Below are 25,695 nucleotides of genomic sequence, written 5' to 3' on the forward strand. Positions count from 1 at the left end.
GGTAAGGGAGGAGGTCTCCGGAAATGGTCTGGAGAAGAGAGGAGGGGATAGGGTCAAGCGGGCAGGTTGTAGGGCGGCCGGCCGTCACAAGACGCGAGATTTCATCTGGAGAGAGAGGGGAGAAAGAGGTCAGAGCACAGGGTAGGGCAGTGTGAGCAGAACCAGCGGTGTCGTTTGACTTAGCAAACGAGGATCGGATGTCGTCGACCTTCTTTTCAAAATGGTTGACGAAGTCATCTGCAGAGAGGGAGGAGGAGGGGGGAGGGGGAGGAGGATTCAGGAGGGAGGAGAAGGTTGCAAAGAGCTTCCTAGGGTTAGAGGCAGATGCTTGGAATTTAGTGTGGTAGAAAGTGGCTTTAGCAGCAGAGAGAGAAGAGGAAAATGTAGAGAGGAGGGAGTGAAAGGATGTCAGGTCCGCAGGGGAGGCGAGTTTTCCTCCATTTCCGCTCGGCTGCCCGGAGCCCTGTTCTGTGAGCTCGCAATGAGTCGTCGAGCCACGGAGCGGGAGGAGGACCGAGCCGGCCTGGAGGATAGGGGACATAGAGAGTCAAAGGATGCAGAAAGGGAGGAGAGGAGGGTTGAGGAGGCAGAATCAGGAGATAGGTTGGAGAAGGTTTGAGCAGAGGGAAGAGATGATAGGATGGAAGAGGAGAGAGTAGCGGGGGAGAGAGAGCGAAGGTTGGGACGGCGCGATACCATCCGAGTAGGGGCAGTGTGGGAAGTGTTGGATGAGAGCGAGAGGGAAAAGGATACAAGGTAGTGGTCGGAGACTTGGAGGGGAGTTGCAACGAGGTTAGTGGAAGAACAGCATCTAGTAAAGATGAGGTCGAGCGTATTTCCTGCCTTGTGAGTAGGGGGGAAGGTGAGAGGGTGAGGTCAAAAGAGGAGAGGAGTGGAAAGAAGGAGGCAGAGAGGAATGAGTCAAAGGTAGGCGTGGGGAGGTTAAAGTCGCCCAGAACTGTGAGAGGTGAGCCGTCCTCAGGAAAGGAGCTTATCAAGGCATCAAGCTCATTGATGAACTCTCCGAGGGAACCTGGAGGGCGATAAATGATAAGGATGTTAAGCTTGAAAGGGCTGGTAACTGTGACAGCATGGAATTCAAAGGAGGCGATAGACAGATGGGTAAGGGGAGAAAGAGAGAATGACCACTTGGGAGAGATGAGGATCCCGGTGCCACCACCCCGCTGACCAGAAGCTCTCGGGGTGTGCGAGAACACGTGGGCAGACGAAGAGAGAGCAGTAGGAGTAGCAGTGTTGTCTGTGGTGATCCATGTTTCCGTCAGTGCCAAGAAGTCGAGGGACTGGAGGGAGACATAGGCGGAGATGAACTCTGCCTTGTTGGCCGCAGATCGGCAGTTCCAGAGGCTACCGGAGACCTGGAACTCCACGTGGGTCGTGCGCTGGGACCACCAGATTAGGGTGGCCGCGGCCACGCGGTGTGGAGCGTTTGTATGGTCTGTGCAGAGAGGAGAGAACAGGGATAGACAGACACATAGTTGACAGGCTACACAAGAGGCTACGCTAATGCAAAGGAGATTGGAATGACAAGTGGACTACACGTCACGAGTGTTCAGAGAGTTAAGCTTACGTAGCAAGAATCTTATTGACTAAAATGATTAAAATGATACAGTACTGCTGAAGTAGGCTAGCTGGCAGAGGCTGCGTTGTTGACTAAGTAGGCTAGTTGGCATTGGCTGCGTTGTTGACACTACACTAATCAAGTCGTTCCGTTGAGTGTAATAGTTTCTACTGTGCTGCTATTCGGGGCTAGCTGGCTAGCTAGCAGTGATGATTACGTTACGTTGCGTTGAAAGAACGACAATAGCTGGCTAGTTAACCTAGGAAATCGCTCTAGACTACACAATTATCTTTGATACAAAGACGGCTATGTAGCTAGCTATGTAGCTAGCTACGATCAAACAAATCAAGCCGTTGTACTGTAATGAAATGAAATGAAAAATGTGATACTACCTGTGGAGCGAAGCGAAATGCGACCGGATTGTTGAGTGCAGAAGTTCTGTTCGGTAGACGTTGGCTAGCTGTTGGCTAGCTAGCAGAGTCTCCTGCGGACCGAGTGCAGATGCGAGTGCAGATGCGACCGCTCGCTCCAACCCGCCAAGTTATCACTACTCATTGTCTATTTATTATTACTTGTATTAATACGTGTTATTACTTTTCTATTTCTCTTTCTCAATTAATTGTTTAGGAGGGGCCGTAATGAAACATTTCACTGTTTGTCTGCACCTGTTGTTTACAAAGCATATGACAAATACAATTTGATTTGATTTGTAATGCATTGAAATTGCTACTCCTCATTTTGATAGGAACGATCAAAAAATGTATTTTCTTATCCATTTTAATCATCTGTAGCTAAGATATTGGTATACTGACTGACTGTATAATGTTAGCCTATTATTTTCTGTAAGCTATGATGAGACCCAGCGTTCAGATGGCATTTTGATGTGAGGTATGATGTCTTTGTATGTACTGTCATCTACTGGCCATATATGAGATTGCGTAACATTATATTTGAACATGCTTGTTATCCAGGGGGCTCTAGGACCCGGTTCAGGCAGTAGTGTTTTGTAAGAAAGTGTCGATTGTCGAGTGATGGAATACTTTACTCCATGCATGCCACAAGAAGAATAAGGACAATTTACAAGTGGATACAACAAGATTACCATTATTGTTGTTTTTGACTTTTAATATCTCTTCGCGTAAAACGGGTTATTTGTTTGGAGCTTCAATTCACTAAATCGCTTTCCAGCACCAGCTTTTCTTGAGAAGGTGAGTGTTGTAATAACAGCAACAGATCTAAGCTAGCTAATTTAGCTAGCTAGCTATCTTGATAGGTCAGACAGATAACGCCACAAATGTATTTATTTACATTTTTATTTAACTAGGCAAGTCTCACAAATGATAGCTAGAGAAAAACTATACTGCTAAGGTTATTCTGAAGCGCTGTCGTTGTTGTCACATTGTTTAAATATGCCCTCTGTCAAAGAGCGGGCCACCAAGAAAAACAGGCTAACAATGCCACTGGGACAAATGCATCATGATTACCATGATAATATCTGTAGTGCTCAAGAAATTATTCCATGAGAGCAACAACATCTGAAGCATTTGTTTAGAAAGTTCCATCTCATATGACGACAAAAACATATACATTGTATTTTTTTTGGGGGATGATAGTATGGTACAGTTGTTCTGAACATTTATGTACATCCAAATAAATAATTTTATTAGTTGGAACTACAATGTGCACCATGACCTCTCTGAACTGGAGCTTGTGAGGGCTTCGTTCCTACATACCAAGCTACTCCATGGTACATTAGACCAGGTTTCTGATCTTGAGCCCTATGTGTAGGCTTAATGTGGTAGTAATATGTCTGTTATAGTGAATACTCTCTTTCCCCTCTCTGTCTCCCCAGCTCCCAGCCACCATGGTGGTAGTGCAAAGCTACTGTGAGGCCAGCGCTTCCATCTCCGAAGCCTGGCTGGAGGGCGGCATCTCGCCCTGCTTCTACTTCACCCTGGTGCCCACCGTCCTGCTTACCCTCTCCTTCTTCTTCGGCGCCTTCCACTGCGTCTGCTACCGCCGCTACGGCACCGAGATGGAGCCCAAGTTCGTGCCGCGCTCGCGCCTCTATGGCCTCCAACTGGCAGTCTCCCTACTCCTCCTGCTGCAGTTCCTAGGGGGGTTGGTGTGGAGGGCAGCCGGAGGAGGGGAGCTCCCCGGCTATGTGGTGCTGTACGGCTGCCTGTCCATGCTGGGCTGGGTCTGGGCAGTGGCCCTGCTAAGGCTGGAGAGGAGGAGGGTGCTGGTGAGGGACCGGACGCGGGGCCACAGCACGGTGCTGCTGCTCTTCTGGGCTGTGGCATTTTCAGCGGAGAACCTGGCCTTTGTCTCCTGGGCCAGCCCCTACTGGTGGTGGGGCCTGGAGAACACACAGCAGCAGGTGAGAGAGGACCAACGGTATTGTTGAGGGTTTAACATTATAGAATGTCCCCAATAGAGCTGACGTGACTCCTCACTCTATATATCACTCAAAGAGACACGTCTGTTCTACATAATGTATTTATATCTGAATGTTTCACAACCTTGCCTACTGAATGTGGCACTGGGGTCTGTTCAGGAGGGTGTAGCGTTAGAGGACCTTCAGATAGAAATGTATTTGTGTAGAATAAACATGTTTAACTGTCAGGTTAAGTTGGAAATGGTGTTAGATCTGTTCCTTGCATTTCTGTCTATCGTTTGAAACGTTTCATCTCTTTGAATGAACCCCACAGTGAGGATGAACTGCGATCCCACTCCCTAGTTTCATTGAGGTTGTTAAAACGTTGACATATATTGTTACTGGCTATTAGTATTAAACTTAACATTGAGTTTTTACATTCCATCACACAAGTCTAGTAATTGGCCTCCTAAAAAGTAAGTTAGTCTACTCATAGGGTGTGATACTGTATCTGCATAAATGGGACACATAGGCTAGGTTTTATGTTTCTTAAATCCCATTTCGTAATGACTGTTGTGATTGTAAAAAAAACATTACAAAGCAGTTTCTCGCAAGAAGACAGCTAATATAGAAACTGGCATTCCAACCATGACACAGCAGTGAAAGGGGGCAGAACTATTCTCATTAGTCAGCTTTGAGTAACTCTAGAAGTGCAGAGTCATTGCCCTATCATGTCATTCTACATCCCTCTCCCTGTGGCCACGCCCCCAAATATAAATGTTGTAACCAATCAGATCATGCCTTTTCTTAGTCCCACCCTGTGGCTGTCATTGGTCGTCCTACTCAGCATGACTTTAGATTGAACAAGTCATGTCTGGAAGTATGGCTGTTTAATATGTCTCCCAGGTGTGTTCAACTGATGCATTCTGAATACATCTTCATTAGCTTTTTACCAAGCTTTCACCATCTTCGTTCTTCCAATGGGTTGTTATACCACAAAGTATATGACACGGTCCACTGTTTACTTTGTCATAAAATGTACAGTATTTTACTTTGTACAGTCAGTCTGACTGTAACCACTGACTCACCTCTCACATTTGAATGATAACCGCTGCCTCACAGAGCAGACTTGATGACAAATCTGCTGATGTGCCCTTGAGCAATGCACTTAACCATAATTGCTCCTGTAAATCGCTCTGGATAAGAGAGTCTGCTAAGTGACTTGTTGAATGGAGTATTGAAATATTTTGTTTCTGTGTTTTATGCAGTTATGCTTGTCAGTCAGCACTTATTTAAAGGAATACAAAACTCACTTCTTTTTTTTGACTCCTGACGTGCACCATTTGCGATTGTGATGGGATTGTATTAACAGTCCCATTGGGATTGAATTATCAGTGGACAACATACTAAAATATAGTATATGAGTGCAAGATTCCTTTAAATAGTCAATTTGTAATTGCTACATCCATTTTTGAACTAATGATCTACACCCATTGATTCTTGAAGATTATAACTTTTGAATGCCTCATGAGCTTAGTTCAACTGTCACACCCCATATGAGCTTGTTTTACTTTAATGTTTATAACATTGTAAATGTAAACAAACAGTGTATAACCTCTAAAGATGGTTAAAACTATAATGTTGATACCATGGATGGTCAGTCCTTGCATCCATAGCTCTGTCTATGTATTTGAGTGGTTCCATTTCTCCAGGCCATTCCCTCAGCTTTTTACCAAAACTGCAGTTTGCCCCTTTAAAGGTTCAGTCATGACTTAGCGTTTTTCATTCATTACCTCAGGTGGAATTTTCTCTGTGGTTGATGCGATACATCGGCACAGGAACACTCTTCTTCCTGGGCCTGAAGGCTCCGGGATTACCACGGAGACCGTACATGCTCCTGATCAACGAGGACGAACGTGACGTGGAGGGCGGCACTGGCCAGGTAACCTAGTAATAGAATTATATGTTATTTCTCACACGCGCCGAATACAACAGGTGTAGACTTTACCGTGAAATGCTTACTTACAAGCCCTTAACCAACAATGCAGTTTTAAGAAAATAGAGTTAAGAAAATATTTATTAAATTAACTAAAAGTTTTAAAAAACTTTTTTTTAAATATCACATTAAAATAACAATAACGAGGCATTTTACAGGGGGTACCAGCACCGAGTCAATGTGCGGGGGTAGAGGTTAGTCAAGGTAATTGAGGTAATATGTACAGGGAGTTAAGGGTAAAGTGACTGCATAGATAATAAATAGTGAGTAGCCACAGTGTAAAAAAAAAGGTATAGGGGTCCTGGATGGCAGGACGCTTGGCCCCAGTGATGTACTGGGCCGTATGCACTACCCTCTGTAGCGCCTTGCGGTCGGATGCCGAGCAGTTGCCATACCAGGCCTCGATGCAACCGTTCAGGATGCTCTCAATGTTGTAGCTGTAGAACTTTTTGAGGATCTGGGAACCCACCAATCTTATCAGTCTCCTGAGGAGGAATAGGCATTGTTGTGCATTCTTTGCGACTGTCTTGGTGTGTTTGGACCATGACAGTTTCTTGGTGATGTTGACACCAAGGAACTTGAAGCACTTGAAAACTGCAGCTCCATGGCTTCTGGTTGGGATATGTACGTACGGTCACTGTGGGGACGATATCATCAATGTACTTATGGATGAAGCCGACGACTGAGGTGGTATATTCCTCAATGCCATTGGATGAATCCCGGAATTTATTCCAGTCTGTGCTAGAAAAACAGTCCTGTAGCTTAGCATCCGCTTCATCTGACCACTTCAGTATTGAGCGAGTCACTGGTACAACCTGCTTTAGTTTTTGCTTGTACACAGTTTTTTTTTTCTTCTAGTTGCACAGGTGACATGTTGGTAGAAATTAGGTCAACCCGATTTAAGTTTGCCTGCTGGTTGTTGTTGTTTATTGTCTCTGTCTGTATTTATTAAGTTCAGAATAACCCCTAATATCTCTATCTGTATGCCAGCCCCTGTTGGATGGGGCAGAGGAATCCCAGTCTACCTGGCAGGACTTTGGGCAGAAGGTGCGTCTGCTGGTGCCCTACATGTGGCCCAAAGGCAGCATGCTGTTACAGAGCCTGGTGGTGCTCTGCCTGTGCCTGCTGGGTCTGGAGAGGGTCATCAATGTCTTTGTGCCCATCTACTACAAGAACATTGGTGAGAGAGCATCCCTCCTTTCGCAACATCTGCCCTAGATCCAGCTTTTATCTGGATTCCTTTTTAAATTCCTACTTGTTTGCTGTCACAGCCTTATTGGTTGTGTTGCAGGTTGTCTTTATTGGTGCTGTGCTGCATATTCTCAGAAGTATTGTGTGATATCATTGTGGCTGACATGATAATCTGCCCAGAAAAACTGTAGAAAAGATGACCTGGACTGTCAACCCTTTTCAAAACCTCTCTCTCTCACTCTCATAGTGAATGAGCTGACTGATGGAAGCAGCTGGAAGACCTTGGCCACCACTGTGTGTGTCTATGTCTTGCTCAAGTTCCTGCAAGGTGGAGGGGCAGGTAAGTGCAAGGCTCTAAAGTGCGACTCATTTGGTAAATAAAATTTTGCCCTGCGACTACTTTTTTATTTTGGGAGCACTATGCAAGTATGAAAAAAATCTCCCAGATAATTGTTGTGATGATAAGACTTAGCCGTACCGTTGTTTCTGAGTTCCCTAGAGAAATAAGCGAGTGCAGATTCGTTAGTGTCCTTGTTGCACCATTAGCGGCTTGTTTCAAGCCCAACCAGGTCAAAAAATCTGACCCGTATTAGCGCCGCAACATTTTTATCTTCCTATTGCGGATAGCTGGGACCACATTTTACATTCATAACCCATGTTGTGGGCCGTTCTAAAACTACTCTCGAACCATTTGTTGACACTTTGTTCTGTCAATGGCTAGCTAGCTAACAACCTGGTGACTTGAACAGTCTATCCAGACTGGTGGCACAGAAAGAAAGGAAAAGGGATAGCTTCTTCAGGAGATCAATGAATATAGCAATGAATGAATGAGGGATATATTGCATGTCATCATCACAAACCTGAGTTTTTAGAGAGACCGTGTAAAATCTTTTATCTAATGCATCTCAAACAATATGATGTATTTGCAGACTGCAGTTCGGGGCATTTTCTGATGTGGTCATTCCTTGATATCAGGAAACGTCCATTGATGCCTGCCATTGGTCAATTCTGGTGTCATGCGACAGATGGTTTCTCGACACATGATTTATTTACATAGCAGGTTGGGATAATTAACGTGGCAGTTTAGGATAATTAACGTGGCAGGTTAGGTGAATTAGCGTGGCAGGTTGGGAGAAGACTAAAGTTAGGAAAAGGGTTAGGCTTAGCTACAATGCTACACTTGTCAACAACTGTTGTCCCCAACGTGAAAGAAAGAGCCAAGGACCAATGGCGAGCATCAATGGGTGTAATTTGATGGGTCAAGAAACCCCTATATATATAAAAAAAATTAAAATGGCCATAATTGCAGTCTGCAATTACACCTTTCTCTCTCTCAATAGGAAAATAGTGCTTTTAATATTCCACAAATTACATTGTAATTTCAATTACTGGTATTTGTATCAACGTTTTAGCTTTTATAATAACCTAATGTATTTACAGTGTTACATATTAGTTTCCAGGGCACAACATGTGCTTCAAAAGCAGCTATAATTCATCAAAGCCAAATATAAGCTATATATCAATCAATGAAACAATACAGTGAGGCAAAAAAGTATTTAGTCAGCCACCAATTGTGCAAGTTCTCCCACTTAAAAAGATGAGAGGCCTGTAATTTTCATCATAGGTACACTTCAACTATGACAGACAAAATGAGAAAAAAAATCCAGAAAATCACATTGTAAGACTTTTAATGAATTTATTTGCAAATTATGGTGGAAAATAAGTATTTGGTCACCTACAAACAAGCAAGATTTCTGGCTCTCACAGACCTGTAACTTCTTCTTTAAGAGGCTCCTCTGTCCTCCACTCGCTACCTGTATTAATTGCACCTGTTTGAACTTGTTATCAGTATAAAAGACACCTGTCCACAATCTCAAACAGTCACACTTCAAATTCCACTATGGCCAAGACCAAAGAGCTGTCAAAGGACACCAGAAACAAAATTGTAGACCTGCACCAGGCTGGGAAGACTGAATCTGCAATAGGTAAGCAGCTTGGTTTGAAGAAATCAACTGTGGGAGCAATTATTAGGAAATGGAAGACATACAAGACCACTGATAATCTCCCTCGATCTGGGGCTCCACACAAGATCTCACCCCGTGGGGTCAAAATGATCACAAGAACGGTGAGCAAAAATCCCAGAACCACACGGGGGGGACCTAATGAATGACCTGCAGAGAGCTGGGACCAAAGTAACAAAGCCTACCATCAGTAACACACTACGCCGCCAGGGACTCAAATCCTGCAGTGCCAGACGTGTCCAGGCCCGTCTGAAGTTTGCTAGAGAGCATTTGGATGATCCAGAAGAAGATTGGGAGAATGTCATATGGTCAGATGAAACCAAAATATAACTTTTTGGTAAAAACTCAACTCGTCGTGTTTGGAGGACAAAGAATGCTGAGTTGCATCCAAAGAACACCATACCTACTGTGAAGCATGGGAGTGGAAACATCATGCTTTGGGGCGGTTTTTATGCAAAGGGACCAGGACGACTGATCTGTGTAAAGGAAAGAATGAATGGGGCCATGTATCGTGAGATTTTGAGTGAAAACCTCCTTCCATCAGCAAGGGCATTAAAGATGAAACGTGGCTGGGACTTTCAGCATGACAATGATCCCAAACACACCGCCCGGGCAATGAAGGAGTGGCTTCGGAAGAAGCATTTCAAGGTCCTGGAGTGGCCTAGCCAGTCTCCAGATCTCAACCCCATAGAAAATCTGTGGAGGGAGTTGAAAGTCTGTGTTGCCCAGCAACAGCCCCAAAACATCACTGCTCTAGAGGAGCATGGAGGAATGGGCCAAAATACCAGCAACAGTGTGTGAAAACCTTGTGAAGACTTACAGAAAACGTTTGACCTCTGTCATTGCCAACAAAGGGTATATAACAAAGTATTGAGATAAACTTTTGTTATTGACCAAATACTTATTTTCCACCATAATTTGCAAATAAATTCATAAAAAATCCAACAATGTGATTTTCTGGAATTTTTTTTCTCATTTTGTCTGTCATAGTTGAAGTGTACCTATGATGAAAATTACAGGCCTCTCATCTTTTTAAGTGGGAGAACTTGCACAATTGGTGGCTGACTAAATACTTTTTTGCCCCACTGTATATATATATTCTGGTGCCCCTAACTTTTTAAAATTGGGAACACCAGTGATACCAATATATATATATATATATATTTTTAAATTTAGAGCCCTGGGTGAGGGGGAATTTCACCTCCCATATTGTCTTTCTCTGCTACACCCATTCCTTGGTCTCCTTGAGTACTTTTATTTTAAATGTCTCTCTCGCTCTATATATCTCCTCTCCCCAACCCCACTCTTACCCTTCCCCCCTGCCCTCTCCCTCTTCTTCTCTTTCCTGAACCTCACTCTCTCCCTAGGTGCATCTGGCTTCATCAGTAACCTGCGCTCCTTCCTGTGGATCCGCGTGCAGCAGTACACCAACCGAGTGGTGCAGGTGCGTCTGTTCGGCCACTTACACTCACTGTCACTGCGCTGGCACCTGGGCCGACGCACCGGGGACGTCCTGCGTAGCATCGACCGCGGCACCTCCTCCATCAACAGCCTGCTCAGGTGAGTCTCCAAATAATAAATTGTGTGCGTGGTTTTCTGAGCCACGCCCCTACCTTTTTTTAAAGGTATGTATATCTGTATTCCCAGTCTTGAGAAACCCATAGATTAGGGCTTAATGAATTCATTTCAAGTGACTGATTTTCCTTATGAACTGTAACTCAGTAAAATATTTAAAGTTGTTGCGTTTTATATTTGTGTTCAGTGTATATACTGTACAGTGCCTTCAGAAAATATTCACAACCCTTGACTTTAAAAAAAACAACACATGATTTAAAAATGAAAAACTGAAATGTCTTGAGTCAATAAGTATTCAACCACTTTGTTATGGAAAACTTAAATACGTTCAGGAGTAAACATTTACTTAACAATAACAACATTTAAAAAGCAGACATTGAATATCCCTTTGAGAATGGTGAAGATAGTAATTATACTTTGGATGTTGTATCAATACTCCAAGTCACTACAAAGATACAGGCATCCTTCCTAACCCAGTTGCCGGAGAGGAATGAAACCGCTCAGGGATTTCACCATGAAGCCTATGGTGACTTTAAAACAGTTACAGAGTTGGCTGTTATAGGCTGTGATAGGAGTTGGCTGTAATGGCTGTGATAGGGTAGCCATCAGCGGCAGCTCACCGCTGCTAAATTAATATAGGGGAAACGCTGGACATACGTGTTTGATCTTGGTGTGATTTACCTTATCCTCAAAGTTTAGAGACTGCTTCCTCAGGGGTTTACTCAATTGTCAAAAAGAGAGATTAAACTGTTCTCCTTTCCACCTTAAAATTGAGTCTACATTCAATTTCTTCCATCACTACCAACCAGTGTGATGCGACCCAACTATGATCCCCCTGTAGTATGTCTTAGTTTCTTAGTGTCATCCTAACCTGTGGACAGTCTGTGTGTTCATTCCGAGTTAAACCTGGCCTCCCTCTCTTTCTCTCCACAGCTACATTGTATTCAGCATCTTCCCCACCATCGCAGATATCGTCATCTCCATCATCTACTTCATCACCTACTTCAACGCCTGGTTCGGACTCATCATATTCGTCTGCATGTTCCTCTACCTCAGTGAGTACAAGGCCTCCTTTCCAGAACCAATTCAGTTATATTTCTAAGGTAATAATAATTTGATCTGAGTCAAATGTGTGAAATACTTTCAAATGACGTGACCTGCACCAATGGAATAGTCCCAAAAGTGTAAATTAAATCGAATCAAAATGTATTGGTCACATGCACCGAATACAACAGGTATTCACCTTACAGTGAAATGCTTAATTACGAGCCCCTAACCAACAATGCATTTAAACATTTAAAATACGGATAAGAAATAAAAAATAACAAGTAATTAAAGAGCAGCAGTTCAATAACAATAGCGAGAATATGTACAGAGGGGATCCGGTACATAGTCAGTGTGTGGGGGAACCGGTTAGTTGAGGCATTATGTACATGGGTAGAGTTATTAAAGTGACTATGCATAGATGGTAACAACAGAGAGTGGCAGCGGTGTAAAAGAGGGGGGGGACAATGCAAATAGTCTGGGTCTTATGGCTTGGGGGTAGAAGCTGTTTAAGAAGCCTTTTGGACCTAGACTTGGCGCTCCGGTACCGCTTGCCGTGCGGTAGCAAAGAGAACAGTCTATGACTTGGGTGGCTAGAGTCTTTGACAATTTTTAGGGCCTCCCTCTGACACCGCCTGGTATAGAGGTCCTGGATAGCAGGAAGCTTGGCCCCAGTGATGTACTGTGCCTTTTGCACTACCCGCTGTAGTTCCTTGCGGACCAGGTAGTGATGCAACCAGTCAGGATGGTCTCGATGGTGCAGCTGTAGAACCTTTTGAGGATCTGAGAACCCATACCAAATCTTTTCAGTCTCCTGAGAAGGAATAGGTTTTGTCGTGCCCACTTCACGGCTGTCTTGGTGTGCTTGGACCATGTTAGTTTGTTGGTGATGTGGACACCAAGGAACTTGAAGCTCTCAACCTGCTCCACTGCAGCCCCGTCGATGAGAATGGGGGCGTGCTCGGTCCTCCTTTCCCTCTAGTCCACAATCGTCTCCTTTGTCTTGACCACGTTGAGGGAGAATTTGTTGTCCTGGCACCACACTGCCAGGTATCTGACCTCCCTATAGGCTGTCTCGTCGTTGTCAGTGATCAGGCCTACCACTGTTGTGTCATCGGCAAACTTAATGATGGTGTCGGAGTCATGCCTGGCTGTGCAGTCATGAGTGAACAGGGAGTGCAGGAGGGGACTGAGCACACACCCCTGAGGGGCCCCTGTGTTGAGGATCAGCGTGGCGGATGTGTTGTTACCTAACCTTACCACCTAGGGTGGCCCATCGGGAAGTACAGGATCCAGCTGCAGTGGGAGGTGTTCAATCCCAGGTTCCTTAGCTTATTGATGAGCTTTGAGGGCACTATGGTGTTGAATGCTGAGCTGTAGTAATTGAATAGCATTCTCACATAGGTTTTCCTTTTGTCCAGATGGGAAAGGGCCCTGTGGAGTGCAATAGAGATTGCATTATCTGTTGGGGCGGTGTGTAAATTGGAGTGGGTCTAGGGTTTCTGGGATAATGATGTTGATGTGAGCCATGACCAGCCTTTCAAAGCTACATGGCTACAGATGTGAGTGCTACAGGTCGGTAGTCATTTAGGCAGGTTGCCTTAGTATTCTTGGGCGCAGGCACTATGGTGGTCTGCTTAAACATGTTGGTATTATAGACTCGGACAAGGAGAGTTTGAAAATGTCAGTGAAGACACTTGCCAGTTGGTCATCGTATGCTCGCAGTACACGTCCTGGTAATCTGTTTGGCCCTGCAGCCTTAAAGGTCTTACTCACATCGGCTGCAGAGAGCGTGATCATAGTCTTCCGGAACAGCTGGTGTTCTCATGCTTGTTTCAGTGCCATTTGCCTCGAAGTGAGCATAGAAGTAGTTTAGCTCATTTGGTAGGCTCGTGTCACTGGGCAGCTCTCGGCTGTGCTTCCCTTTGTAGTCTGTAATGGTTTGCAAGCCCTGCCACATCCAACGAGCATCAGAGCCGGTGTAGTACGATTCAATCTTAGTCCTGAATTGACACTTTGCCTGTTTGATGGTTTGTTGAAAGGCATAGTGGGATTTCTTATAAGCTTCCGGGTTAGAGTCACGCTCCTTGAGTGGCAGCTCTAGCCTTTAGCTCAGTGCGGATGTTTCCTGTAATCCATGGCTTCTGGTTGGGGTATGTACGTACGGACACTGTGGGGACGACGTCATTGATGCACTTATTGATGAAGCCAGTGACTGATGTGGTGTACTCCTCAATGCCACCGGAAGAATCCTGGAACATATTCCAGTCTGTGCTAGCAAAACAGTCCTGTAGCTTAGCATCTGCTTCATCTGACCACTTTTTTATTGATCTAGTCACTTCCTTTTGCTTGAAAACAGGAATCAGGAGGATAGAATTGTGGTCAGATTTGCCATGTGGAGGGCGAGGGAGAGCTTTGTATGTGTATTTTGTGTGTGGAGTAACGGTGGTCTAGAGTTTTTATTATAATTTTTTTTATTTTTTTTATTTCACTGGTTGCACATTTAACATGCTGATAAAAATTTGCTAAGTTTCTCTGCATTAAAGTTCCCTGCAACTAGGAGCGCTGCCTCTGGGTGAGTGTTTTCTTGTTTGCTTATGTCGGAATACAGCTCATTCAATGCTGTCTTGGTGCTAGCCTCTGACTGTGGTGGTATCTAAACAGCTACGAAAAATACAGATGAAAACTCTCTAAGTAGATAGTGTGGTCTACAGCTTATCATACTCTATCTCAGGCGAGCAATAGCTCGAGACTTCCTTAGATATTTACAGAAATACATAGTTCGCTGCCCCTTGTCTTACCAGATGCCGCTGTTCCGCCACTGTTCCTGCCGGTACAAAGTATAACCAGCCAGCTGTATGTTGATAGTGTTATCGTTCAGCCACGACTCTGTGAAGCATAAGATATTACAGTTTTGAATGTCCTGTTAGTAGTTTAATCTTGCGCATAGGTCATCTATTGTATTCTCCAAAGATTGCACGTTTGTCCGCAGAATGGAAGGAAGTGGGGGTTATTTGATCGCCTGCGAATTCTCAAAAGGCAGCCCGCCCTTTGGCCCCTTTTTCTCCACCTCCTCTTCATGCATATCACGGGGATCTGGGCATGTTCCCGAGAAAGCTGTATATAGTTTGCGTTGGGCTTGTCAGACTCGTTAAAAGAAGAAAAGGATTCTGCCAGCCCGTGGGGAGTAAACGCAATCCTGATGTCCAGAAGTTATTTTTGGTCATAAGAGACGGTAGCGGCAACATTATGTACTAAATTAGTTTAAAAATAAGTTACAAACAAAAAACACAATCGGTTGGGGATACGTTAAACGTCTGCCTTCTTCTCCGGCGCCATTTTTAATCAACGCCAAGCTAAATCAATTCCACCTATTTGAAAGTATTTTACATATGCGTTCGACCGAGATCCGGTAATACCAATGTAATATTTCATAATGGTCCATCGATAAATCTCTTCAGCCCTTACCATCATCATCACGGAATGGAGGACCAAGTACAGGCGAGACATGAACACCCAGGACAACAACACAAAGTCCAAGGCTGTGGACTCCCTGCTCAACTTTGAGACGGTACCGAGATGGTCCCATTGACCTTTAACCTCTACTTGGATTGTGTTCTTTAGGGCACACAACAGAAAATGTTTAAAAACATTATTCAACATTAACATTCCAGGTAGTCCCTCCCAGTTTGTCTGTTTGATGCTTAATGAACACGACCCAGAATCCCTACCTGCCATGGTGGCACATGAAGATGCCCGCAAACATATTGCATTTCTGCAACTTCAGAGTTGCTTCATGGCTGCGATTTGTAATGTTTTTCCAACAGGTGAAGTACTACAACGCAGAGAATTACGAGGTGAACCGTTTTGAGGACGCCATCCTGAAGTATCAGGTAATCCAGGCTATAGATGTCAAACTCTGATGAGTTGAGAATATAGATCTGAGTTAATTTACACCAGAGTGCTTGCTTTGGTTTTTCACATGCACAGTCCCAAGAACCCAGCAGAAATCAGCTTTTCATATATATGACTTTCATTTATCTGTCCAGTCTTTTATATTTAGCCAACAGTTGCATTCATGAGTTGTATTGACAAATGTCAATAATAAAAATTGGGCCAGCCAAAGCAAAAATCTGATAAACATACATTTATATGAGTGCTGTAAGTACAGAAGTTGTTTGTTCATTGGGCAATGAATGTCCAACTAGTCAGTGACAACTGGAGTTTGACAGCAATTATGTAAGCGTATTACAGTATTAAATTACAGACACTTTGTCCTGGGATTCCCTATGATCTTCTATGTAGAAGAACCCCTTATCTTCTAACGATTCTTGTGTTGCTTGTGAGTGTTCGTGGGAGTCTCATCTTTTCATATACTGTATAGCTTTTAATAGTTTGTAGCTCAAACCATTCGGACTCTACAGATGTTTTTGTTTACAAAACCCTGCCCTGGTCCCCTTCAAGATCCACCATTTTCTCACAAATACCACTCTAGCTCAACCTCTGTTAAATCACAGACTATGGATGCAGAAGAAATAGACAAATCCGATGTTACAATCCAGAAGTCTGTAGCGCAAACACACAATCTATAAAGTTAGAAGTCCTAAATCACGCCTTCATTATGGTGGTGCTCATTGTCTTAACTTGCAAGCCCCTACCCAGCAGTGCGGTATTCAATATAATATCAAAAAAGTATAATTAATAAGAAAATGTTTTGTAATAACACAAGAAATAAGAGAGGAAGCTATATACAGGGTACATGTGCAATGTGCAGGGATACTGGAGTTAGGTACGTACATGTAGGCAGGGATTAGGAGAAAGTGACTGGTAGCAGGATAAATAATAATAGTAAACAGGATGGCAGAAGCATGTGGTGTGTGTGTGGTGAGTGAGTGTCAGCAGGTGTGACAGGCGGATGAATACACAGTGCCTTCAGAATGTATTCATACCCCTTGACTTATTCCACATTTTGTTTTTACAGCCTAAATTCAAAATAGATTAAATAGAATTTTGTCTCACCCATCTACACACAATACCCCATAATGAGTAAGTGAAAATGTGTTTTTAGACATTTTTGCAAATGTATTTAAAATGAAATGCAGAAATATCAAATTAACGTAACTTTTCACTCTCAGGAGTCAATACTTTGTAGGAGCACTTTTCACAGTGATTACGGCTGTGAGTCTTTCTGGATAGGTCTCTAAGAACTTTCCACACCTGGATTGTGTAACATTTGCCCATTTTTATTCTTTAAAAACTCTTCAAGCTCTGTCAAATTGGCTGTTGATTATTGCTAAACAACCATTTTCAGATCTTGCCTTAGATTTTAAAGTAGATTTAAGTCAAAACTGTAACTCAGCAACTCAGGAACATTTACTGTCTTCTTGGTAAGCAACTCCAGTGTAGATTTGACTTTGCGTTTTAGGTTATTGTCCTGCTGAAAGGTGAATTCATCTTTCAGTGTCTGGTGGAAAGCAGACTCAACCAGGTTTTCCTTGAAGGATTTTGCCTGTGCTTGGTTCCATTCCGTAAAAAATAAAAAAAATCTGAAAAACTCCTCAGTCCTTAATGATTACAAGCGTACCCATAACATGATGTAGCCACCACTATGCTTGAAAATATGGAGAGTTACGGTACTCAGTTAATTGCTTTGACACATTTCTTGCAGCAGGTAGTCTAGTAATTAGTGTTGGGCCAGTAACAGGAACGGTTGCTGGATTGAATCCCCGAGCTGACAAGGTAAAAATCTGTCGTTCTGCCCCTGAGCAAGGCAGTTAACCCACTGTTCCCCGGGCGCCGAAAACGTGGATGTCGATTAAGGCAGCCCTCTGCACCTCTCTGATTGAGGGGTTGGGTTAAATGCGGAAGACACATTTCAGTTGAATACATTCAGTTGGACAACTGATTAGGTATCCCAACTTTCCCTTTCCCTATTACTTTAGTGCCTTGTTGGAAACAGGATGCATGTTTTGGAATATTTGTATTCTGTACAGGCTTACTTCTTTTCACTCTGTCAATTAGTTTAGTATTATGGAGTAACTACAATGTTGTCGATCCATCCTCAGCTTTCTTCTATCACAGCCAAGTAACTGTTTTAAAGTCACCATTGGCCTCATGGTGAAATTCCTGAGCGGTTTCCTTCCTCTCCGGCAACTGAGTTAGGAAGGATGCCTGTATTTTTGTAGTGACTTGGTGTATTGATACATCAGCCAAAGTGTAGTTAATAACTTCACCATGCTCAAAGATATTCAACGTTAGCTTTTTTTTAAATCTACCTATAGGTGCCCTTCTTTGGTGCCCTTCTGCATTGGAAAATCTCTGGTCATTGTGGTTGAATCTGTGTTTGAAATTCACTGCTCGTCTGAGGGACCTTACAATTATCTGTATGTGTGGGGTACAGAGATGAGGTAGTCATTCAAAAGTCATGTTCAACACCCTGTCGTTCTCAACTAACATCAAGGCGGTGGCCCGTTCTTGTAGGTTCATGCTCTACAACATCCGCAGAGTACGACCCTGCCTCACACAGGAAGCAGCGCAGGTCCTAATCCAGGCACTTGTCATCTCCCGTCTGGATTACTGCAACTCGCTGTTGGCTGGGCTCCCTGCCTGTGCCATTAAACCCCTACAACTCATCCAGAACGCCGCAGCCCGTCTGGTGTTCAACCTTCCCAAGTTCTCTCACGTCACCCCGCTCCTCCGCTCTCTCCACTGGCTTCCAGTTGAAGCTCGCATCCGCTACAAGACCATGGTGCTTGCCTACGGAGCTGTGAGGGGAACGGCACCTCAGTACCTCCAGGCTCTGATCAGGCCCTACACCCAAACAAGGGCACTGCGTTCATCCACCTCTGGCCTGCTCGCCTCCCTACCACTGAGGAAGTACAGTTCCCGCGCAGCCCAGTCAAAACTGTTCGCTGCTCTGGCCCCCCAATGGTGGAACAAACTCCCTCACGACGCCAGGACAGCGGAGTCAATCACCACCTTCCGGAGACACCTGAAACCCCACCTCTTTCAGGAATACCTAGGATAGGATAAAGTAATCCTTCTCACCCCCCTTGAAAGATTTAGATGCACTATTGTAAAGTGGCTGTTCCACTGGATGTCTTAAGGTGAACGCACCAATTTGTAAGTCGCTCTGGATAAGAGCGTCTGCTAAATGACTTAAATGTAAATGTAAATGTTCAACACTTACTGCACACAGAGTGAGTCCATGCGACTAATGTGACTTTAAAAGCATATTTTTACTCCTAACTTATTAAGACTTTCCGTAACAAAGAGGTTAAATACTTATTGACGCAAGACTTCAGCTTTTAATTTTTAATTAAAGCTTTTAATTTTTTAATTAAGGTGTCTAAAATGTATAATTCCACATTGTGTGTGTGTGTGTAGGCCAGTGACAAAAAAATCTAAATTGAATCCATTCAGGCTGTAACACAACAAAATGTGGAAAAAGTCATAAATAGTTTCTGAAGGCGTTTTACATGTAAACAAAAGTGACTGGTAGCATATATTTAAATACTATGGTAATATATGAATGATAATATATACAGTTGAAGTCGGAAGTTTACATACAACTTAGCCAAATACATTCAAAACTCAGTTTTTCACAATTCCTGACATTTAATCATAGTAAAACATCCCTGCATTAGGTCAGTTAGGATCACCACTTTATTTTATGAATGTGAAATGTCAGAATAACAGTAGAGAGAATGATTCGTTTCAGTTTTTATTTCTTTCATCACATTCCCAGTGGGTCAGAAGTTTACATACACTCAATTAGTATTTGGTAGCATTGCCTTTCAATTGTTTAACTTGGGTCAAATGTTTCAGGCAGCATTCCACAAGCTTCCCACAACAAGTTGGGTGAATTTTGGCCTGTTCCTCCTGACAGAGCTGGTGTAACGGAGTCAGGTTTGTAGGCCTCCTTGCTGGCACACGCTTTTTCAGTTCAGCCCACAAATTTTCTATAGGGTTTAGGTCAGGGCTTTGTGATGGCCACTCCAATACCTTGACTTTGTTGTCCTTAAGCCATTTGGAAGTATGCTTGGGGTCATTGTCTATTTGGAAGACCCATTTGCAACCAAGCCTTAACTTCCTGACTGGTGTCTTGATATGTTGCTTCAATATATCCAAATAATTTTCCATCCTCATGATGCCATCTATTTTGTGAAGTGCACCAGTCCCTCCTGCAGCAAATCACCCCCACAACATGATGCTGCCACCCCCGTGCTTCATGGTTGGGATGGTGTTCTTTGGCTTGCAAGCCTCCCCCTTTGTCCTCCAAACATAACGATTGTCATTATGGCCAAACAGTTTTGTTTCATCAGACCAGAGCACATTTCTCCAAATAGTACAATTTTTGTCCCCATGTGCAGTTGCAAACCGTAGTCTGGCTTTTTATGGCGGTTTTGGAGCAGTGGCTTCCTCCTTACTGAGCGGCCCTAACAGGTTATGTCGATATAGGACTCGTTTTACTGTGGATAGATACTTTTGTACCTGTTTCCTCCAGCATCTTCACGAGGTCCTTTGCTGCTGTTTTGAGATTGATTTGCACTTTTCGCACCAAAGTACGTTCATGTCTAGGAGACAGAACGAGTCTCCTTCCTGAGCGGTATGACGGCTGCGTGGTCCCATGGTGTTTCTACTTGCGTACTATTGTTTGTACAGATGAACGTGGTACCTTCAGGCGTTTTGAAATTGCTCCCAAGGATGAAACAGACTTGTGGAGGTCTACAATTGTTTTTTTTGGCTGATTTCTTTTGCTTTTCCCATGATGTCAAGCAAAGAGGCACTGAGTTTGAAGGTAGGTCTTGAAATACATCCACAGGTACACCTCCAATTGACACAAATTATGTCAGTTAGCCTATCAGAAGCTTCTAAAGCCATGACATCATTTTCTGGAATTTTCCAATCTGTTTAAAGGCACAGTCAACTTAGTGTATGTAAACTTCTGACCCACAGGAATTGTGATACAGTGAAATAATCTGTCTGTAAACAATTGTTGGAGAAATTACTTGTGTCATGCACAAAGTAGATGTCCTAACCGACTTGCTAAAACTGTAATTTGTTAACAAGAAATGTGTGGAGTTGTTGAAAAACAAGTTTTAATGACTACAACCTAAGTGTATGTAAACCTCCGACTTCAACTGTACATGTAAACAGGAGTAATTAGTGACCAGTAGCAGAATGAATAGATGTATACAAAAAAATGTTTGACCACCTCAGAAACATAGTTAAATAGAGCTTGCCATCATTAATGATGTTCTAGGATTTTAGAACTGCAACCAGCAGACATTTCTTTAGCTTTTGTATCTCTACCCTGGTTCTAGGTCTGTTCAGCAGTGCAAACAGACAGCACAAACTGATCTGGGACCAGACTATAACTCTTTTGATTGTACTGTTGCGTTTGTGGCCTTTTTATCTGTCTGTCCCCTCCCGTCTTAGACCTCAGAGTGGAAGACACAAGCTTCTCTGGCCTTCCTGAACCAGACACAGAACCTGATCATCGGTTCAGGTCTACTGGCCGGGTCACTGCTCTGTGCCTACTTTGTCCAAGAGGGCAAGTTTAAGGTACTGAGCTCGGAGCCGTTACTAGCTTAAAGGGAAAGTTGAGTATTTTACCATTTAATGTTAGATGGTTCCTCACCCTGACAATAGTCTATGAGCCAGGACTATGATCATTTATCCATGTTTGGTTTTAGTAAATAACCACTTTCAGGGTGAGAAACTATTTAACATGAGGTTGTGACCTACTGAAGTTCCCGGAAAAGGTCTAGATACATTCTACTACCCTTTTCACACTATCGAGCCGACCGAAAACAAACCCTGCCCTGGCTCTTTTCACATGTTCCTTATCAGCACTGTTCCAACAACTATGGTAAATATCCGGATGTGTAACCTGACCAGTGCAGCTTGGTTTGGTAGTGTGAAAATCCCTATTGACCCACCTCAAGCTCCCTTCACTCATCCACTTTTCTCTACTCTATGGCTATGTTGTTTTTTGGCTCTATGTCCTACATTAGATTAGAAAACGTTATTATACTCTATTAAGGAAATTATTTGTAACTTGCTTTGCCGACAAAAGCAATCAATACAAATGTACAACATCACTACTAGGCCGTGCAGCCTTGCTACTTTATGCATGTATGTTTTCATGCATGTTTGAACATTTGCTAAAAAACGTACCTTTGCACACAGTGTTGTGGTACTACATGTTTTTCTCAGTAATACATCTGGTATATGAAGTATACATTCAAGTCAGATGCTGTGAACTTTTAGCCTGGTTAAACAAAACTGAACGAAGTGAAACAATAGTGAACCAAGTGTTCAGTCTGGTTTAACCAGGCTAATGCACTCTATTTCCAGGTTGGAGACTTTGTCCTCTTCGGCACCTACATCATCCAGCTCTACACCCCTCTCAACTGGTTTGGAACCTACTACAGGTGAGAGGTGTTATGGGCTGGGTTTCAATTCTACTTCCTGTCACCTTCTCTAGTCTCTTTTATGTCTGTCACTTATAGCTAAATGGACTGTATTGGTTTCCACCATATTGCTTCCACATGTCTGACTTGATCAGGAAAGACACAAGCAAATGAAGCTAGACTATTGACACAGATCTATGGAAGGCATTGTTTAAAGCATCATGTACTACAGTACCCATAATGCACAACTGGTTCTCTTTATAATACTTATGTCCTCAACCTCCACAGAATGATCCAGAACTCCTTTATCGACATGGAGAGCATGTTTAAGCTCTTCACAGAGGAAGAGGAGGTAATTTTGAAATTGGTTGTCAATGACCAGCTTTTTGGTGTGTATGGGAGATACTCAATTGGAAAAGTCTGTCCTCTCCTCCATTCCTCCACCCTCCGTGACCTGGAAAAACGATAAGTGATCGAGAAGTACCAATTCGCAAGTAGGTAGTTTTCTCCCATCCTCGACTACCTACTTCGACCGAGGATGCACAATAGTATCCTCGTGGCAGGAAGCATGGAAGTGTTTTAAAATCCCTTCGAATCAGCTTTTGTTTTCTTGGAGGAGAAAAGCATGTTCACATTTAAAAACAATACACTATATACAAAAGGATAAGTCCTTTTATCTATAAAATGTCGTGCACAACTAGCTAATTTAGTTTTTTATCACTACACATTTATTTTGCTGTAAGCATCATTTGCCTGATGATCCGTCAGTGTAGAAAGTCTAATTTCATTAAAAGCTTATTTGTTTCCACGTTCCTTCTCCTTGTCACCTCTCCTTGAGGCGAGGACGGAAGAGAGGAGGGAGGAGGCAAGCAAAACCAATCGAGATTCTCCCTGTGTCAGAATCTAATCTTTGCATTTCATTATGGGAAATACATTTTTTGTAATTTGATGTGCTTTATTTTGATTTCTCTTCAGGTGAAGGACATGGTGAATGCAGGGAACCTTCTCTATAAACTGGGAAAAGTGGAGTTTGAGAATGTGTACTTTAACTACACTGACGGGTAAGTCCTGAGATTTGTATTTATTTATATTCAGGTCTTGTTTGGACTGATGAAACGTGTTTAGGCTATACACAGAGACTGATTCAGAAACAGTTTGATGAATAATTATATTTGTGGTAGTTCCAGCGTTCTCCTTTGATTGGTGACATAGGTCTGGGTGCCTTGTAAGGATCTGACGGCGAGTGGGTAATCTCCCTTTACCATCGGTCCAATTAGCCAATGTACAATCATTGGATAATACGGTAGACAATAAATAAAGCAAACAGGAAAATGCTCATCCAGAGTCAGCTAGTTGCCGGGGACTTTAATGCAGGGAAACTTAAATCTGCCTTACCTCATTTCTACCCGCATGTTAAATGTGCAGCCAGAGGGGGGGGGGGGGACTCTAGACCACCTTTACTCCACACACAGATGTGTACAAAGCTCTCCCCTGCCCTCCATTTGGCAAATCTGACCACAATTCTATCCTCCTGATTCCTGCTTATAAGCAAAAACTAAAGCAGTAAGCACCAGTGACTCGGTCAATAAAAAAGTGGTCAGATGAAGCAGATGCTAAGATACAGGACTGTTTTGCTAGCACAGACTGGAATATGTTCCAGGATACATCCGATGGCATTGAGGAGTACACTACATCAGTCACTGGCTTCATCAATAAGTGCATCAATGACTTTGTCCCCACAGTGACTGTACGCACATACCCCAACCAGAAGCCATGGATTACAGGCAACATCCGCACTGAGCTAAAGGGTAGAGCCGCCGTTTCCAAGGAGCAGGACTCTAACCCGGAAGCTTATAAGAAATCACGCTACGCCCTCCGACGAACCATCAAACAGGCAAAGCATCAATACAGGACTAAGATTGAATCGTACTACACTGGCTACGACTCTCGTCGGATGTGGCAGGGCTTGCAAACTATTATAGACTACAAAGGGAAGCACAGCTGCGAGCTGCCCAGTGACACGCGCCTACCAAACGAGCTAAATTACTTCTATGCTCGCTTCGAGGCAAGTAACACTAAAACATGCATGAGCGCATCAGCTGTTCCGGACGACTGTGATCACACTCTCCACAGCCAATGTGAGTAAGACCTTTAAGCAGGTCAACATTCACAAGGCTGCAGTGCCAAACGGATTACCAGGACGTGTACTCAGAGCATGTGCTAACCAACTGGCAAGTGTCTTCACTGACATTTTCAACCTGTCCCTGTCTGAGTCTGTAATACCAACACGTTTCAAGCAGACCACCATAGTCCCTGTGCCCAAGAACACTAAGGTATCCTGCCTAAATGGACTACAGGTAAAGGAGGACCGAGCACAACCCCATTCTCATCGACAGGGCTGTAGTGGAGCAGGTTGGATGTCATAAGGTGAAAGCACCAATTTGTAAGTCGCTCTGGATAAGAGCGTCTACTAAATGACTTAAATGTAATGTTAAATGTTGAGAGCTTCAAGTTCCTTGGTGTCCACATCACCAACAAACTATCATGGTCCAAACACACCAAGACAGTCGTGAAGAGGGCACGACAAAGCTATTCCCCCTCAGGAGACTGAAAATATTTGGCATGGGTCCTCAGATCTTCAAAAGTTACTACAGCCTCACCATCATTACTGCTTGGTATGGTAACTGCTCTGCCTCCGACCACAATGCACTACAGAGGGTAGTGCGTACGGCCCAGTACATCACTGGGGCCAAGCTTCCTGCCATCCAGGACCTCTATACTAGGCAGTGTCAGAGGCAGGCCCTAAAAATTGTCAAAGACTCCGGCCACCCTAGTCATAGACTGTTCTCTCTGCTACCCCACGGCAAGCGGTACCGGAGCGCCAAGTCTAGGTCCAAAATGCTTCTTAACAGCTTATCAAATGGCTACCCAGACTAGTTGCATTACCCCCCCCCCCCTCTTTTACTCTGCTGCTACTCTCTGTTTATTATCTATGCATAGTCACTTTAACTCATGTACATATTACCTCAACTAACTGGTTCCCCCGCACATTGACTCTGTACCGGAATCCCCTGTATATAGCCTCGCTGTTGTTTTTTTTGTTTTTTACTTATCTGTTTTTTACCTAACACTTATTTTTCTTAAAATTGCGCTGTTGTTTTAGGGCTTGTAAGTAAGCATTTCACAGTAAGGTCTACACCTGTATTATTTGGGCGTGTTTGACAAATAACATTTGATTAAATATATATTTTGTGCTTCTGTGTGTTTTTTTTTTTTTTTAAGGAAGGAGATCCTTAAGGACGTATCATTCACTGTGCAGCCAGGCCAGACTGTTGCATTGGTAAGATTGGATTCGAAGCTTCCGAGCATTACCCAGAGGTTACGCACACTTGAGCAGTGTTTGATTTCTCTCTATCAGTCATGGGATGGTTTGTGTCTGGACCATGTGTAGTACAGATGTTTCTTGCTTCTCAACAGTTTGTGTCTTTGTTGAC

General features: G+C 43.5%; 1 protein-coding gene across 1 annotated transcript in view; it reads left to right on the forward strand.

The window, feature by feature from the left end:
* The first annotated feature begins 2,595 nt into the window (after positions 1-2,595).
* Positions 2,596-25,695, forward strand: part of LOC115129615 (ATP-binding cassette sub-family B member 6-like) — a 28,975-nt gene continuing 5,875 nt past the window's right edge. Inside the window, exons 1-14 of the mRNA XM_029660180.2 lie at positions 2,596-2,787; positions 3,432-3,959; positions 5,755-5,898; positions 6,943-7,132; positions 7,391-7,483; positions 10,532-10,724; positions 11,673-11,794; positions 15,245-15,354; positions 15,611-15,676; positions 21,225-21,350; positions 22,146-22,222; positions 22,490-22,553; positions 23,177-23,262; positions 25,484-25,541. Of these exons, the coding sequence (XP_029516040.1) occupies positions 3,444-3,959; positions 5,755-5,898; positions 6,943-7,132; positions 7,391-7,483; positions 10,532-10,724; positions 11,673-11,794; positions 15,245-15,354; positions 15,611-15,676; positions 21,225-21,350; positions 22,146-22,222; positions 22,490-22,553; positions 23,177-23,262; positions 25,484-25,541 (1,845 nt within the window). The 5' untranslated portion in view covers positions 2,596-2,787; positions 3,432-3,443. The remainder of the gene's footprint in view (positions 2,788-3,431; positions 3,960-5,754; positions 5,899-6,942; positions 7,133-7,390; positions 7,484-10,531; positions 10,725-11,672; positions 11,795-15,244; positions 15,355-15,610; positions 15,677-21,224; positions 21,351-22,145; positions 22,223-22,489; positions 22,554-23,176; positions 23,263-25,483; positions 25,542-25,695) is intronic.

This window comes from Oncorhynchus nerka, linkage group LG5 (genome assembly GCF_034236695.1).
Source record: "Oncorhynchus nerka isolate Pitt River linkage group LG5, Oner_Uvic_2.0, whole genome shotgun sequence".
NCBI classification, from domain to species: Eukaryota; Metazoa; Chordata; class Actinopteri; order Salmoniformes; family Salmonidae; genus Oncorhynchus; species Oncorhynchus nerka.